Here is a 17,575-nt window from a genome sequence, read left to right on the forward strand (position 1 = left end):
GGCTCTCTCTCTGGCTCTCTCTCTCTCTGGCTCTCTCTCTCTCTCTCTCTGGCTCTCTCTCTCTGGCTCTCTCTCTCTGGCTCTCTCTCTCTGGCTCTCTCTCTCTGGCTCTCTCTCTCTGGCTCTCTCTCTCTGGCTCTCTCTCTCTGGCTCTCTCTCTCTGGCTCTCTCTCTCTGGCTCTCTCTCTCTGGCTCTCTCTCTCTGGCTCTCTCTCTGGCTCTCTCTCTGGCTCTCTCTCTCTCACTCCCCCTCTCTCTCTCTCGTATATTCCTGTCAGCGAAGTGATGGGTTGTATTTGCCACTTTAAAATAAAAAAGTTGGTCCCATCAGGTCATTATTACAACAAATAATCGAGTAATCCTGAGAGATTTATTGTTCTGGTGATTTCACCAACATTTTTGGCCTCTTCTGATGAAATCGCCGGTGGCATTATTTTCAGGTGTTTCCATCCATCCTAATTTTCTCCGTTTTCTCTGTAACCCCCCTGTCCAATGGATTCAAAATTTTCACCATGGGTGCGACGACTTTTGTAGAATGTTTTACTGATAATTATGAGGTCATAGGTCATGTGGTGTGGCAGTCATGTTGGAAAAAGGAAAAAACTTTGAACCTCTATCTCTGAAACCGCTTTGGTTCTCTCACTCTCTCACTGCAGGCAGGTCGATGTCCTATCCTCTTTATCTCTTTGCTGATGACTCCACCCTCAGCCGTATCATCTGTCATCCCTCAGATTGGCAAGCAGCAGTCTCTTCACTCTCTGCAGATCTGGATATCACCACAAGCTTGTCCAACATGTGGAACATGTCTTTCAATCCTGATATCTCACAACACTCATTGTGTCTCTGGTGGTCGTATGGCAGCTTAGCTGCCGGGGTAGCTATCATTTCTTGAAGCGCGACTGTGTCGCTGATGCAGTGCCCCTCGACCAGTACACACACTGGAACTGGTGCTCATTTCACTGACCTCGGAATGATAACAGGCTGAGTCAACCCCCTGGTGTATTAATTCAGCGGCCGACGGGGCTTGAACTCAGGACCCAAGCTGCCACCATAACCACTGAGCCAACACCAGGCTATGTGTCTCTCTGAAGAGACTGTCTGGAAACTCCCCCCCTCCACCCCCTCATCTTCTTTCTCCACAATCCTCTTGAAGAAGTCCTTTCATTCAAGCTTCTAGGTCTCACTATCTGCCATGATGTTTCCTGGGAAAGCCACATTTCCAACCTGGCCTCCAAAGCCAGTCGCCCACTGGGAATCCTCTGTCGTGCAAAGTCCTTCCTCGGCCCACCTGAGCTCCTGACCACATACAAAGCTTTCGTCTGTAGCCTGATGGAGTACTGCTCTCCTCTTTGGCTGGTGCTCCTGCCTCTCACCTTCACGCTGTGGAAACCAAGGCATTTAGGATCATGGGTATCTCCCACGATGAGGCTGTCTTTGGGTCTCTCACTCTCTCACTGCAGGCAAGTCGGTGGTCTTTCTGTCTTCTACTGTCTCCTCTCCGGTCTGCCACCCCCCCCCTCCGCTTTGTCTGCGATACGTCTCCCTCATATTGCCGCAGGGCGCTCAAGGTCCGCCACCAACCCCCTTCTTGTAAAACTACCAAAATCAAGAATCACTGCTCACCTTCATTCCTCATTTTTCCCTTCTTTGAAATATACTCCCACAGTCTCTTCAATCCCATTCTTCCCTCTGGGTCATCAAAACAGCTGTTCACTACGACCTCTTATCTTCTCCCATCCAAATCCACGATATTTTCTACCCCCATTAATCCACCCACAAACCACCTTCAAATTCCCTACCTTCCTTCCTCAAAGTCGCTGCAATGTCCAGCTTGTATACCCCATGTACCCCACCCCATCCCTCTCCCCTTCCACAGATCTCGTAATGTCTCTGTTCCCCACTGTTTTGTCCTTCCCTCTCCCGTCCTTCTTATCTCCTACTCCTATTGTTGTACGTTCTGTGTTTGCTCTTTTACGAGCCTCGACATTGCATCAAAAAAACAACAAAAAAAATGGAAAATTTGAAACTTATCACATGCCAAGTACTCCCCATGGGAAAGAAGTAATTTTTTTTTTGATGTCACAAGTGGCTTTGTTATGACATCATAACTGCATATGTTGAATGCTTTATCCGATCAGTATAAAAGTTAAGGGTCATCTCGGGATAAGTTGTACGGGGGGGTGGGGGGGGGATTGATGACATCATTGGTCATGTGATTTGGCAGCCATATTGTTTTTAACATGAAAATCTTCAAAAATATTCTTTGAAACGGCTGAACAGATTGAGATGAAACCTTACAGGTATGATCACCTATCCATGAGGAACAAAAAGTTCTCTAACTATGATGTCATGGGAATGAATTACAAATTCCTGCCCTTCCCCACAGCCAATGATGCTACCCTGCAGCCTTGTGTTACATACGAATGAAGAAGTGGGCATTTTCTTAAAACTTGTAAGACCATGTATATCTGCCTTAACTCATTTGGGTATTTTTTTTTTTTGTATGCCTTGGTCGAGGCTCGTATGAGAGCTAACACACAACTCACAGCAAGGAGGCATGAGACAAGAGGGGCGGGAGTGGAAGGGACAAAACAGTGGGGAACAGACACATTAGGTGAACTGTGGAAGGGAGAGGGATGGGGATGGGACGGGGAACATGGCGAAGAGAAGATCGACATTTCGGGGACTTTCAGGAAGGAAAGCAGGAGAAATGAAGGAAGTGGGCTTGGGTGGATTATCGGGGGTAGAAAAGATCGAGAATTTGGATGGGGGAAGATAAGAGGTAGTGGTGAACAGCTGTTTTGAAAGTTTGGAGGAAAGAATGGGAAAGAATAGAGTGAGGAAGTTTATTCCAAAGGCGGGAAAAAAGAGGAATGAAAGAGTGAAGATGAGCAGTGATTCGTGATTTTGGTAGTTTTACCAGAAGGGGGTTGTTGGCGGACCTTGAGCGCCCTGTGGAAATGTGGTGGGGACAAATCGCAGAGAGAGCAGGGGGGGCAAGGCTGGAGAGGAGTCGGTAGAAGACAGAAAGACCACCGACCAACCTGCGGTGATTGAGTGAGAGGCCCAAAGACTCAGCTTCATTGCGGGAGATGCCGATGATCTTAAATGCCCTGGTTTCGACAGCGTGAAGCCGAGAAAGGTGGGAGGCAGGAGCACCAGCCCAGAGGGGAGAGCAGTACTCCATCAGGCTACGGACAAAAGCTTTGTAAGTGGTCAGGAGCTCAAGTGGGCCGAGGAAGGACTTAGCACGACGGAGGATTCCCAGTCGGCGACTGGCTTTTGAGGCGAGGTTGGAAATGTGACTTTCCCAGGAAAGGTCATGGCAGATAGTGAGACCTAGAAGCTTGAAAGAAAAGACTTCTTCCAGAGGATTGTTGAGAAAGTGGATGGGGGGGTTTTGTAAACGGTCCTTTCGAAGAGACATAGTGAGAGTGTGAGATTTGTCTGGATTGAAAGACATGTTCCACGTGTTGGACCAGTTTGTGATTTTATCCAGATCTGCAGTGAGTGAAGAAGCTGCTGCTTGCCGGTCTGAGGGATGACAGATGGTACGGCAGAGGATGGAGTCGTCGGCAAAGAGAAATAGAGGATTTTCCAGAGAGTCCAAGAGATCATTGATGAAAACCAGAAAAAGAACAGGGCCCAGAACGCTACCTTGAGGAACTCCAGCTTGCACAGGAAGAGGGGATGAAAGAACTCCATTTAGGGCCACACGTTGACTGCGACAGGAGAGGAAGTCTGCGAGCCATGAGTGGAGATGGCCTTGAATACCATGGGAAGAGAGTTTGGTGAGTAGGGCAGGGTGCCAGACTGTGTCAAAAGCACGTGATATGTCCAGGGATACGGCTCGGATTTCCTGTCTGGCATTGAGGACCTCCATCCATTGATGGGAGAGCAGAAGCAGCATATCCAGGGTAGAGTGACCTGGTCTGAAACCAAATTGATGATTGGAAATCAAGCCATTGGAGAAGAGGAAGGATTTCATGTCTGAAGCGATGATGGATTCCATCACCTTGCTGATGATTGGGAGAAGGCTGATTGGTCTGTAGTTACAGGGATCTGTTTTTGCACCTTTTTTATGCAGGGCAGTGATGTTAGCAGATTTCCAAGCAGATGGCAGATGACCTTGTGCAAATGAGAGGGTGAATAGAACAGAGAGAGGGTGAGCAAGAGCAGAAGAGCAGGCTTTGAGGACACGTGGGCTGATGCCGTCTGGACCGGTAGCAGAATCTGACTCGAGGTTTGAAAGCAAGCTCTCCACCCTGTCAGGAGAAAAGGATACAGAGTCCAGGGACAGTTGGGTGCGACTGGGTAAAGTGGGTAGAGATAGTGATGGGTTTAGGACACAAGATTTAGCTGCAAACACCGAGTTTAGACATTCAGCTTTATCACGTGTGGAATCAGCAGTGCGGCCATTTGAGGTAATGGAGGGGGAACATACACCAGAAACAGATTTGATTAAACGCCACCAGGATTTTGAGGAGGGAGAGAGGTTTGAGAGTTCAGACTTGAGATGAGAAAGATGTTGTTTTCTGGCTCTCCTGAGGGTAGATACACACTTGTTCCGAGCTTTGTGGAAAGAACTGAGATTGCCCTCAGTTGGGTTTGCTTTCCATGAGGCAAAGGCAAGTTGTTTCAGGACAACTGCCTCGCCACAAGCTTCAGTAAACCAAGGGCGGGAGGAAGGGTAAGACAACTGAACACGAGAGGGGATAAATCTGTGCATGAGGGAGAGCAAGTTTCTTTGAAAGAATTCCCAGGATGAGTTGATGTTTCGGGTACAAAAAGTAGTGATAGGAGACCAGTCTGTAAGTTTGATGGCTGCTCGGAGACCCTGCCAGTCGGCTTGAGTGAAATGCCAGACTCGACGGCGGTGAGGTGGTTCTCTGATAACAGCCAGAGAGATGTCCACTTTGACAAGGACGTGGTCAGAAGAACCAATTGGAGCGAAGGAAGAGCAGCAGATATTGTCAGGGAAATTTGTCAAAATCAGATCCAGAAGAGATGGAGTACCATTGGTTGAGATCCGGGTCGGGAAGTTGACCGATTGAGTCAGTCCCAATGAGTCGGAGAAAGCTTTTGCTGAGGTGCCATGGCAGGTGAGAGAGGTACCCACACCTAGCCAATTGGCGTGATGACAATTGAAGTCACCACATAAGAGGAAGAGAGAGTTTGGATGAGAAGATAGAAGATGGTCCATGTTTTCGGATAGTGAGGTGTAGATGGAGTCATCACTGTTCGGTGGACGGTACAGTACACATATAAACATGAGGTGGGAGTGGAAGGGAAGCCAAAGCCAGAGGTATTCCTGGGGGTGTGCGGGAGTGAGAGCAGTGCATGGAGAGTGAGGAATAGAGTCTTTGATGAAGAGAGCAACACCTCCACCAGGACGAGGCTCAGGTCTGTCATACCATAAGAGGGAGTAACCAGGGAGAGATACTTGGGAGTCAGACACGTCTTGGGAGAGGAAAGTTTCTGTTAGGCAGATAATGTCTGGTTTGTCAGTGGCAACCTGTATGGAAAGATCTGAAAGGTTTGAGCGAAGGCCCCAGATATTTGAGGTCCACACTTTTAATGAAGAGGAAGGGGAGGAGGCTTTGGGTGCAGGAGGTGGAGGGGGAGGGGGAGGGTAGGACAAGGGACGAGGGGGGCAGGTAAGGAGGGGTACAGAAGGAGTGTGGGAGATCAGAGAAAAGCGCGGGGAGGGGGAAGAATAAAGGGGAGAAAAGGCTCTGTGGTGCTGGGGGAGAGGGGGGACAAGAGACAAGGAAGAAGGCAGTTGAGGATTTGAGGAGGGGGAGTGAAGAGATGGAGGTGAGAGGGCAGTGGGGCGAGGCAGGTTGGTGGAGGAGAGGGGGGGAAACTTTGAGAAGGAAGAGTGAGGGGGATGAAAGGTGGGAGAAAGGTGGGAGAAAGGTGAGGGGGGAATTTTTGAGAGAGGTGAGAGGGAGGCTTGGAGGGAGAAGAGTGGGATGGTTGCTTTGAGAGTGAGAGTGAGAGTGAGGGGTGAGGGGGGTGAGTTGGCACTGAAGTTGGAAAAAAAGAATGGTTGATGGAAAGCGAGCATCCATGGCAAACTGTGGTTTTTAAAAGTTTTAGGTCAGAGATGCGATTTAACACAATTCTTGATGGATGCAATGAAGGCGAATTCAGAGCATGGAGAGAAGCGCTGTAATAGTTGGATTTTTTAGGCAAGGAATGAAGGAGAGGTCGAAATGAGAGCAGTCTGTTAAAATAGCAGAACTTTAATTGTTGGAACTATTAAAGTCGGTGAAAACCTTTACCTTCATGGTGTGGTTCACCTTTAAGGACTGATCATCACCAGCTTCATATTGACCATTTTGTCCTGTTGATCAAGTTATTGAAGCAAAAATTTATCGGACTGGTGTTAACGTGACCATTGCACATTGTTGCTTTTTGGACGATGGTTCATGCTAATGTTCTATAGACATCTAAGAATCTTATCAGCTTCAAGAAAGAGTGAGCAAGCAATTGTGGTCTGAACACGATTCATCTTTGCTGATTTTTCATGGTTGATCTCCCTAAGTCGTGACTTTCAGCAATACCCATACATCTAGTACAATGAAGGGCAATGAGATGCTTATTAAGTTGTTTTTTGTGATTGCATTGTATGTTTTTACCATACCAGCATGGGGCCTTTTCAAGCTGGAATCCCACCATATGGTAGCTGTATGTCTAATTATGAAAAGCAATAAAGCAATCATTTGATTATCAAGTCATTTGAAATGTACCTATCGGATTAACCAGATAGCCCCTTGTTGGCTTTGTTTCAGCCTGTGCCTGGGTTTGGTTACGACCGCATGGGTGTTGGACGAGCGCACACGGTTTTGGAGAGGGTGGAGGGAGCACAGGAGAGATGGAAACGTCAAGTTCAAGAACAGCGAAGGACTGTATTTGATCGTCACCATCTCCTAAGCTAGACTGTTGGCTCATCTTGCGATTGCTTTGGCAGTGATATTTCGATGTCTTTGGAACATCACTGTCCCTTCTGCATTCCCCCACACAAAGACCCAATTTGCAGTTTATCGTTCTGCCTCAAGTGTTCATCTTACTTGCATGACATTTTCCCCCCCCCCCCCATGCCCCCAACCAACCCTATTGAAATGTGACTCAATTGTCTGGTTTGACTTTGATGGCATGGATGATGCCCTTGCGGCTAATCTTTTTCCCCGTTCGCCATCCATAGCTCTTATTCCATCATAATCACATAACTGATCTCAAAGATTTCGGCCTTGTGTTGAATAAGTACTAATATATGTAAATGTGAAATTATATTTCAGGTTCTTTTAGTTTATTTAAGATGTATAATTATTAAACAGTTAAAATAAAGAAGTCATGATTTAATTTTCTTGCTTTTTATTTGGGAAAAGGAAAGTCAAAATTTCTTGCAAGTTGCATTACAGTTTCAATCACTTTTACTGTTTTAATTTTTAACATTAGTGACCAAGAGCAAATACACCTGTCAGGATGGAGAGGGAGGAGGAGATTGGGACCATACTCTGTGCAGAGCGTTGGTGCTGCTTTAGCAGTCTGCTTGGCTATTGGGCACAATCCTGGACTCGTCGCCACTCCCACACAGGATACCAACAAGCCGGCACTCATTTTGCCGACCTCGGAAGGATGACAGGCCGAGTTAACCCCACCTGGTATTAATTCAACAGCTGAGTGGGATTTGAACTCAGGACCCTCGGATCCAAAGCCCACCACCCTAACCATTAAGCCAACACCAGGCATACATGGAGAGGGGAAGGGGGAGGAAATAAGATAAGACCAAACCTGACCTTGCTGTGATATTTAGCCCTCTGGGGATCTTTAACTGGTCAAGGGTTAAACATGATCATAACCTCCATGCCTCAACACAGAGCACAGTTCCGTGTCTGTTTTGTATTTTACGGTGATGGCCCTGCTTCACACCGGAGCAACAAATGTTTCATACGCTTGAACTGTGTCCTCCTGAATCAGATTGCACAGACAATCGACTGAAGTACAATGCAAAGACTGGGAGATCACAGGTATGTGAGGGCAGAATGCAGTCATTGCGGCTGTTTCCTTCTCGTCTTGCTTCTTGAGTTTCTGCTGCTCTGGATTTTTGTTATTCCTTGTTTTTAGCTCACCTGGAACGTCGTTCCGGGTAGCTTATGGGATGGCGCGTGGTCTGTCCATCCATAAACACTTGCAACTTCTCTGAAACTACACACACAATTTATATGAAACTTGACCACAACCTTCATCACCAAGTATGTATCAAAGTTTGTACCTGACATTTAAATACATTTTCAGCTTGCCTGTTCGAAGAACAGAGAGCTATAGCGATAACCCCGGCGTGAGCGTCAGCGTGAGCGTGAGTGTGAAAATGTTAAAATTTTTGGTGCAAGTTATTTTTTCCTTTCTAATGTTTTTACCAACCACACTATTTTTTTATACGTCCGATATATATATATATATATATATATATATATATATATATATATATATATATATATATATATATATATATATATATATATATATATATATCGGGGCGTATTATGTGTTGTCTGTCCATCTGTCTGTCTGTCTGTCCGTCCGTCCCTTTCTGCACTCTAACTCCCAAAGTTTTCAACATTCACGTTTCATATTTGGTACATCGGTTCAGACTGTGGAGACAGTGTGTTGCGACATACGTTCGTCATCTAAAGTGGTTGCCATGACAACCAGGATGCTGTTTTCCATCCGTCCCTTTCCGCACTCTTAACTCTCAAAGTTTTCAACTTTCATGTTTCATATTTGGTACATAGGTACAGACTGTGGAGATGGTGTGTTGCGACATACGTTAGTCATCTAAAGTGGTTGCCATGGCAACCAGGATGCTGTTTTCCATGGAGAAGCACAATTCTGTATATACCTTCTTGTTCGGGCGTATATTGTGCTCACTTGCGCTCTTGTTACTGATTACAATATACAAATACATGTATTGCTTTAAAATTATTTGGATCAGACCACTGCAATGCTTTATAAAAAAATAATTATTAGACGAGTCCTTTAAAAACGATAAATGTATAAACAGGCGAGCATTGGATGGCTTTGACACCAACTCTGGTTTAAAAAGACCATTAGACTTGTAGCTTATCTGGGTCCTGTCCTGATGTTGTAACCCAAATTTGGCAGCATTTTTACTGGTGTGTTTGGAGAAGCAAGATTTTTGAAGAAATTTACCAAGTCGGCCATTTTCACATACTTAGTCATGTGACTAGAACAAGTTTTGCAATCCCTGTTACCAATCAGGAGAGGAACATTGCTGTCAAATTTCAGCCGGATTGGCCCACCAGTTTGGCCGGAGAAGTTGAAATAGGAGACGGACGGTGCGCGATGACTATACCTAATCTGACATGTAAATGCCAGATCAGCTAAAAATCAGGCCTTGTGGGTGTGGGCCTATGGGGAGTTTCCCCCCAAAAGAGGTATTTGTTATAACATTGGTTCATTGGTACATTTTGCTGATTCTGTCTCACGTTGACTTCCTCTTCAGTCTTTAGTATCATTATTCTACCAGGTGAGCACCCAAGGGTATTTCACCTATTTTTAACCTCCGCCATCGAAGATGGATGGAAGTTACTGTTTTCATCCCTGTGTTTGTTTGTGAACAGTATTACGGAAAAACTCCTGGACGGATTTCGACGAAACTTGGTGGGGGGATTAGGTATGGTCCAAGCATCATGCCATTAGATTTTGGACTTGGTCCAAAAAAAAAATTAGAAAATTTTGCAACTTTTTTTCAAAAAAATTTCGATTTTATTTGAAAAATATTTGAAATTTTTTTTTTTGCATATATACATGTTTTAAGTGATTTCCAACCCGCCAAAAAAAATTTGTTAGAGAAAAAAAACCCAGAAATTTTGCAACTTTTTTTCAAAACAATTTCCATTTTATTTCTTTGGCATTTCTACATGCGTGTCGATCTAGTTTAGTTTATTCAATCGTGGTTCAGTAGAGTCTGATCCGTTTGACCTACAATGAATAGGATATCAGGTTCACTTAAGTGACCCAGCAGTATTGGCGGAGGAGGTTTTGCACTCTCCCGTGTGCTCCCCCTCCATTCTTATTTTTCTTATTTTTCTACTTCTGTCTTCCTGTCCTGCCTTTCTCTTTCTTGTATCTGCCTCTCATTCTTTCAGTTTGACTTATTTTCTTTTTTTTAAATCCTTGCAGAGCTTCAGGATAGACAATGTTGCATGTTTTTCCATGTGGTGCCAAGACCCTCTGAACCCCAACTATTCCTTCCCAAGGGACGACTTCCTTGCTTATTGTTGAAAGAAGTCATGGTATCGATCAGTGAACCACGATTGTTTTAAGGGGGGGGGGCACTTTTGCCGATTATTTTAGAGGGAGGCTGAGACATCACTGAGAGAACCACCATACCACCTGCAGAACTCCATAATGGCCACTATTAGGCCCCACCCCCACACACTCGTCTTTGTTGTGGTTAACTAGGCTGCAAGTGTAATTGTATATTTGATAGCATTTATGGTGGATTATGATGGGGTGTTTTCACATTTGTGTATTATCAGCCACACTTTAGGCTACCATGGGCTGCCATTGGCTCGTGGGCCGTGCAATGCAGAACGGGTATCGATGTTTATCCTCATCATCGTGTAATGAATATGGTATGTGTTCAGTTATCGTTTCTTGTGGAGTGCTCGCCAAGTGGCTTAAGCACTCAAGCAACACACTCCATTTGAAACCGTTGAATGGCTGGCTTAGCTGCTTGGTAAGGGCCCTGTCACACCTTGACGTTTTAGCCAGCGTATGGTAACGTATCAAAATGTATGTAAAACGCTGACATATGCTGAACTATTGATGTTTTTTTCAGTTTTGGGTGTATTCATAACGAGTTGGACGTATGCATAACGTATTAGTAATGTACACAGAACGTTTCGATAACTTATCCCAACGAATGCTTAGCGTGTTGTCGGCGTTCACAACTTATGCCCAACGATAGTCTAACTTATGCATAGCGCGCGGCAGCGTATCGCCGACGATCACGTGGAGTATCCTATTAAAAGGCTGCCGCTCGACGATTCAAATCATAACCACACTAGACATCGAAGTATCAACATCACCGTCATGCCCCGTCACACCTTGACGTTTTAGCCAGCGTATGCCGATGTATGAAAAATTTGGCGAATACGCTGGCACACGTCGAATATGTTATGGGTAAGTTTTGTATACGTTAAGAGCACGCTGAAGCACGCTGGCACACGTCTTAGTATGCCGAGCTCGTCGACAAATTTTAAGCATGCTCAAATTTTTTCGACATATGCCAGCATATGACTCACACATTCCGCATAGGCTGGCCATAAGTTGTAGGCACGTTATGCGATCGTTGACACACGTTACTTGTAAGTTACAAGTAGAAACATGTCGAGGTAATGTTTAGCGTACCCAAAACTTATTTCTAACTTATGAGTAACGTGCTTTGAACCTATGTGTAACGTACCTCCAACGCATATTGACGTATTTGACGTCTGCCGGACGACCACAGAAATTACTGAACGTGTTTCTAACTTACAACTTCTGTATAATGGCGTATTGGCAGCATTTAAAGGAATTGGTATATAAAAATGGGGTTCACAGGAGGAACCGTCAGTGTTCCAGACTACATGGTGAGTAGATGTCTAATGTCCATGTCAGTAGTAGTAGTAGATGTAGTAGATGTAGATGATGCTGTGGGTGATGATGGATCCTCCTTGCGTCCGCGTCCACGGCCGTGGACAGGAGACTTCTTTGCAGCATTCTTCGAAGTTTTCTTTGGCATGACGGTGATGTTGACACTTCGATGTCAAGTGCGGTTATGATTTGAATCGTCGAGCGGAAGCCTTTTATTCGGCTATGCCACGTGATCGTCGGCGATACGCTGCCGCGCTATGTATAAGTTAGACTATCGTTGGGCATAAGTTGTGAACGCCGACAATACGCTAAGCATTCGTTGGTATAAGTTATCGAAACGTTCTGTGTACGTTACTAATACGTTATGCATACGTCCAACTCGTTATGAATACGCCCAAAACTGAAAAAAAAACATCAATAGTTCAGCATATGCCAGCATTTTACATACATTTTGATACTTTCCCATACGCTAGCTAAAACGTCAAGGTGTGACAGGGCCCTCATTGGTTAGAAATAAGTTTCGGGTACGCTAAACAATACCTCAACGTGTTTCGACTTATGAGTAACTTACAAGTAACGTGTGTCGACGTGTGTCAACGATCGCATAACGTGCCTACAACTTATGGCCAGTGTATGCGGAACGTGTGAGTCATACGCTGGCATACGTCGAAAAATTTTGAGCATGCTTAAAATTTGTCAACGAGCTCGGCATACTACGACGTATGCCAGCGTGCGTCAGCGTGCTCTTAACGTATACAAAACTTACCCATAACATATTCGACGTGTGCCAGCGTTTTAGACAAATTTTTTCATACGTCGGCATACGCTGGCTAAGTTGTCAAGGTGTGACAGGGCCTTAACTGAACACATTCCTGCACATCTCAACAATATACAATACATACAAAAATGAGTTTCTTTTTAATTGAAGACTTCAAATATGAATCATGACTTTTCATTCTAATGAAAACATGCTGTGTTTCGTTTTCAACATGTTTTAGTTTTTAAAATCTACAAAAACTCAGAGGTGATGTTGAGTTATTTATTTGTATGCAACCTCAGGCTGCATCACTTGCTGGGGCCAAGAGCTGTGCTGCTGATGCAATGGCACTGCTACCAGTAAGCTGGTACTCATGTTGCTGACCTCTGAAGGATGACAGGCTGAGTCAACCCACCTGGTGTTAACTCAAGACCCTAAGATCTTAAGCCAGCCACATCAACCATTAAGCCAACACCATCCATCCATCTGGACCATACTCTGTGCAGAGCGTTGGTGCTGCCTAAGCAGTCTCCTTGGCTTTTGGGCACAATCCTGGACAGGTCGCCACTCTGACACAGTATATTAGCATGCTGGCATTCATTTTGCCTACCTTGGAAGGATGACAGGCTGTGTTAACCCCACCTGGTATTAATTCAAACAGCTGAGTGGGATTTGAACTCAGGATCCTAGGATCCCAAACCCGTCACCCTAACCATGAAGCCAACACCAGGTGTATGGTGGATGTGGCCAACACCAAGCTGGATGTAATCATTGTGTAAAAGTGGATGTGTACATTAAGTTGTACGTGTACTTCTGTTATGCTTTATAAAAGGTGTAAGGGCTGTAAAAGTTTATAACAAACCTTTAGAGCCCTTGCACCTTTTAGAATTTGTAAGATATTCAACCTTCTATATCATTTAGTTCCCTAAAACCTCACAGACCTGTCTGAGGGCCTTTTTTTAATAACACACGGTTCACCAGTCATAACCAAAAGCTACCCCTCTGGAAAACCAACTCGCCACCAAGCTAATAGTGTATGTCATTGTGTAATTTGGTCAACTTTTCATGTAGAATCTGGAAACTTGTAAATTTTCACTTCCTATGTTTACAGTGAACACAAAAACAGCTGTTTCCAATTTTTTTTATTCATAAGCAGTCACCAAAATCCAAAATTTAAGAAATCGTCATATTTTACCCATTATAGCACATTCAGAGATAATAAAAAATATCTGTTCAGCTAAATTTAACCCAGTTAGGCATTATTTACGAACCCCCCAAAAGATGACAGCCAAATATGCACAAAAAGGACGTTCTGTAGTACTGAGAACATCCAATTTGAATGGATGTGCAAATACAAAACACAAAGATGTTTAGTCATATTATTATTTAGTCATCCAAGTTCTCATTTTCCTCGTCATCGCTTGAATTCTGATCAATTGCGACATTGTTGCATGTGTCCTCAGCTCCTTCACACTTGCAGAGCTCTGTGTAAGCACTTTTACGTAAAAAGCACTTACTTCACACTTGCAGAGCTCTATGTGCTTGCAGTATTTGCTGAGAGATGACCGTTGCTGACTGATTCAAATCATGTGTTCGGGCTTCAGTTTTTACTGTGTACATGCCCTTCAAGATCCATACAATCATGCTATGTTGTTCATGTGGAACTACATCTTCTGCTGACTTTTCCAGCGTTCCATTGAAAACCCATGGGTCCTTTTTGACCTGCTCAATCGATTTACGTAGCACCATCGAAGCTTTGAAGATCTTCTTCATGTGGGTCAGGTCTGTGTATTGCTTCTCCGACTGCTGCGTTTTGTTTGGCTTTGGAATGTATCAGCGTAGGCTTATTTGGCAATAGTGTGAACTGAACGAGTTTGACATTCTTCTCGATTTTCTGTCGCAACCATCTCCGTGCTGTTTGGGCATGTGGTGAATTGAAGGTCGTGACGTGCGACCACATGTTGCACGGCTCGAGCACGGAATAGATAAAGCTAAGGTTCTGCTCGGTCGGGGGGATTGACCCAGGGGCATTGTCGTTTACGGCGGCGGTTCACTTGGTGCTCGTTGAATGGTGAGAATTGAGAGTATATCGGACTCCGGGCTTATACTGATTTATTTTGCGGTGATTAGTTGCACGTGTATACCTTACTGCTTATGTACTCCTTGCTACACCTGTATCCCCTGATGTGCCCGTAGAAGCGGCTTCAATCAAATGGAATAAAGCCTAAACTCTGAAGGTTCTTCTCTCGTTTTCATTTCAATTTATTCCATTTGATTTTTCTCGGCTCTCTCAACCAACGATGGACAAGATCTACAAACCAGAGAGGTTCGACGCAGACCCAAACGCGACTGACTCAGAAATGAAATGGTCGCATTGGTTCCGTTCCTTCTCACACTATCTGACCATCATCGAAGAGGGAGCCGACAAATTGGCCGCCCTTGTGAATCACGTCTCGCCCAGCGTATACAGGCTCTTCTCGGAGTGTGACACCTACGAAGCAGCGATCGACGTGCTGCAGGCGCTCTACGTGAAGCGCAAGAACGAGGTATACATACGACATCTTCTCAACACACGCAAGCAAGCAGCCGGGGAGACAATCGATCAGTTCCTGCAAGCTCTGAAACAGCTGGGAAAAGACGGCAGCTTCCGGGCCGTAAACGCCGAGGAACACCGAAATGAAGCGACCCGGGAGGCATTTATCCAAGGACTCAGATCAGCCCACATACGGCAACGCTTACAAGAGAAAGCGCAACCCACTCTTGAAAAGGTAGTCGACCAGGCTCGAGCGATGGATACGGCTCAGCAGCAATCTGAGTCATTTGGGACACCGATGCTGCTAATGAACGCCGCTACGGTGGAAACTCAAGGAACCCCACAGACACAGACACAGCCTGACACAGGGGATGGAGAAAAACCCGAGGAGTCGGATACCCAGACCTCGTCAAACTCCTCAGCAACTACTCCGGTTGGTAAATGCTTCTTTTGTGGGTACCAAAGACACCGCCGCCACAAATGCCCCGCCAGAGATGCCACATGCATGAATTGTGACAAGAAAGGGCATTATGCCAGGGTATGTAAATCTACTCTAAGGAGAAATAAACCCACTTCTGCGGCTCTCTACTCACAAAAGAAACTAACTGCAGCCTCACCGGGGAATCTATCCAAGGCTATCATCAACGTACGAATTAACGGGCATATGGCTGAGGCTCTGATTGATACCGGTAGCTCTGAAAGTTTCGTCAACAGCTCGCTAGTGAAGGGCAGGAAATGGAAGATCCACCCGACAGACAATACGGTATGCATGGCCGCCACATCACTACAGTCCCGCGTACGAGGGTACTGCAATGTTGAATTGGACGTAAAAGGGTACACGCATCGGGATGTAAGGGTACTGGTGCTTCGTGATTTATGCGCAGACGTAATTCTGGGTCATAATGTCCTCAAGCAGCACACGAGCATCGAAATACCCTTTGGAGGAAGCAAACCTCGTCTAATTTTAAATGCTTTGACCACCGCAGAGGTAACGTCCCCCCAGCTGTTTGCTAACTTGTCGCCGGTCTGTAAACCGATAGCGATCAAATCGCGGCGATATACCACTGCTGATATGAACTTCATCACTTCAGAGACCAAGCGATTACTGGATGAAGGAATTATAGAACCGAGCGATTCGCCATGGCGCGCACAGGTGTTTGTCACTGCCAATCAGAATCATAAGAAACGAATGGTTGTCGATTATTCCCAAACGGTCAATCGTTTCACCCAACTCGATGCCTACCCTTTGCCGCGCATAGACGAGATGGTCGAACGCGTGGCCAATTATAAGATATTCAGCACCATCGATTTGTGAAGCGCCTATCATCAAATTCCCATCCGAGAGGAAGACAAACCTTACACCGCATTCCAGGCAGGTAGACGCCTCTACCAATTCAGGAAGATTCCGTTCCGTGTCACGAATGGAGTAGCTTGCTTCCAACGAGTTATGGACGACATCATCTCAGATGAAAACCTCAAAGACACTTTTGTTTACGTGGACAATGTCACAGTGTGCGGTAGGGATCAGGGGGAACATGATATGAATCTGGACAGATTCTTGAGCATTGCTAGAAAATATAATCTGACCCTCAACTACGAGAAATGCGTATTCTCGGCAAGGTCAATTGACCTTCTCGGCTACACAATAGCCGACGGCACGATTACGCCAGATCCTGAACGATTGCGCCCACTTCGTGAGCTACCCCCACCTCAGGACCTGCAGACAATGCGCCGGGTGATCGGCATGTTCGCTTACTATGCAAGATGGATTTCCCAATACTCCGAGAAAATACATCCCCTAGTGCATTGCAAAAACTTCCCACCAGATGCCGCTGTTGTAAAAGCTTTCCACAGCCTCAAAGATGATATCAGTAATTCCGTGGTATTATCGATCGATAGCTCGGTGCCCTTCGTGGTGGAAACAGATGCTTCTGATCACGCGATAGCTGCTACGCTTGATCAGTCTGGGCGACCCGTCGCGTTCTTCTCGAGAACTCTCTCTGGAAGCGAGCAGAGACACTCGGCAATAGAGAAGGAAGCGTACGCCATTGTCGAAGCCCTACGTAAATGGAGACACTATTTACTGGGAAACCATTTCACGCTCGTCACGGACCAATGATCCGTGGCATTCATGTTTGATGGGAAAAATAACGGGAAAATTAAGAATGAAAAATTATGAGATGGCGGATAGACCTAGCCTGCTATAGTTACGACATAGTTTACCGGCCCGGGAGGGAAAACCCTGCTGCAGACACCTTCTCTCGGGTCTACTGTTCGGCGACAATCAGTCGGGCTTTGCAAAACCTCCATGTGTCTGTGCCACCCGGGGGTAACCAGAATGGCACATTTCGTGCGCAGACAAAACCTTCCCTCTTCTATTGAAGATATTAAACAAATGAATGCTTCATGCCCTGTTTGTGCTGAACTAAAACCCAGATTCTATGGCGCGGCTTCTGGCAGATTGATCAAGGCCACTTCTCCCTTCGAGAGACTAAACATTGACTACAAAGGGCCCCTGCCGACCGAGACAGACAACAGATACATATTCACTGTTGTTGATGAATATTCAAGGTTCCCTTTCGCATTTCCGTGCTCGGATATGACCTCGGGCACTG

At 45.5% G+C, this 17,575-nt stretch overlaps 2 protein-coding genes across 4 annotated transcripts in view; both read left to right on the forward strand.

Annotated features, from left to right (window-relative positions):
- Positions 1–7,368, forward strand: part of TMEM9 (transmembrane protein 9) — a 31,769-nt gene extending 24,401 nt beyond the window's left edge. For all 3 annotated transcript variants that reach the window (XM_085866529.1, XM_085866527.1, XM_085866528.1), the window contains one exon: positions 6,798–7,368. In XM_085866529.1, the coding sequence (XP_085722655.1) occupies positions 6,798–6,944 (147 nt within the window). In that variant the 3' untranslated portion in view covers positions 6,945–7,368. The remainder of the gene's footprint in view (positions 1–6,797) is intronic.
- A 1,189-nt stretch (positions 7,369–8,557) lies between these two features.
- LOC147007728 (uncharacterized) lies at positions 8,558–17,236 on the forward strand. The gene is made up of 2 exons (XM_085866520.1): positions 8,558–10,667; positions 12,730–17,236. The coding sequence occupies exon 2, from the start codon at positions 14,728–14,730 to the stop codon at positions 16,273–16,275; it is 1,548 nt and encodes a 515-aa protein (XP_085722646.1). The 5' UTR covers positions 8,558–10,667; positions 12,730–14,727; the 3' UTR covers positions 16,276–17,236.
- The last annotated feature ends 339 nt before the right edge of the window (positions 17,237–17,575 follow it).

This window comes from Eptatretus burgeri, unplaced genomic scaffold (genome assembly GCF_056783735.1).
Source record: "Eptatretus burgeri isolate ZD-2024b unplaced genomic scaffold, Ebu_testis_v1 Ebu_testis_scaffold_36, whole genome shotgun sequence".
Lineage (NCBI taxonomy): Eukaryota > Metazoa > Chordata > Myxini > Myxiniformes > Myxinidae > Eptatretus > Eptatretus burgeri.

Coding starts and splice junctions, on each gene's coding strand:
- LOC147007728 (XM_085866520.1), top strand. CDS start 14,728: ATGGACAAGATCTACAAACCAGAGAGGTTCGACGCAGACCCAAACGCG.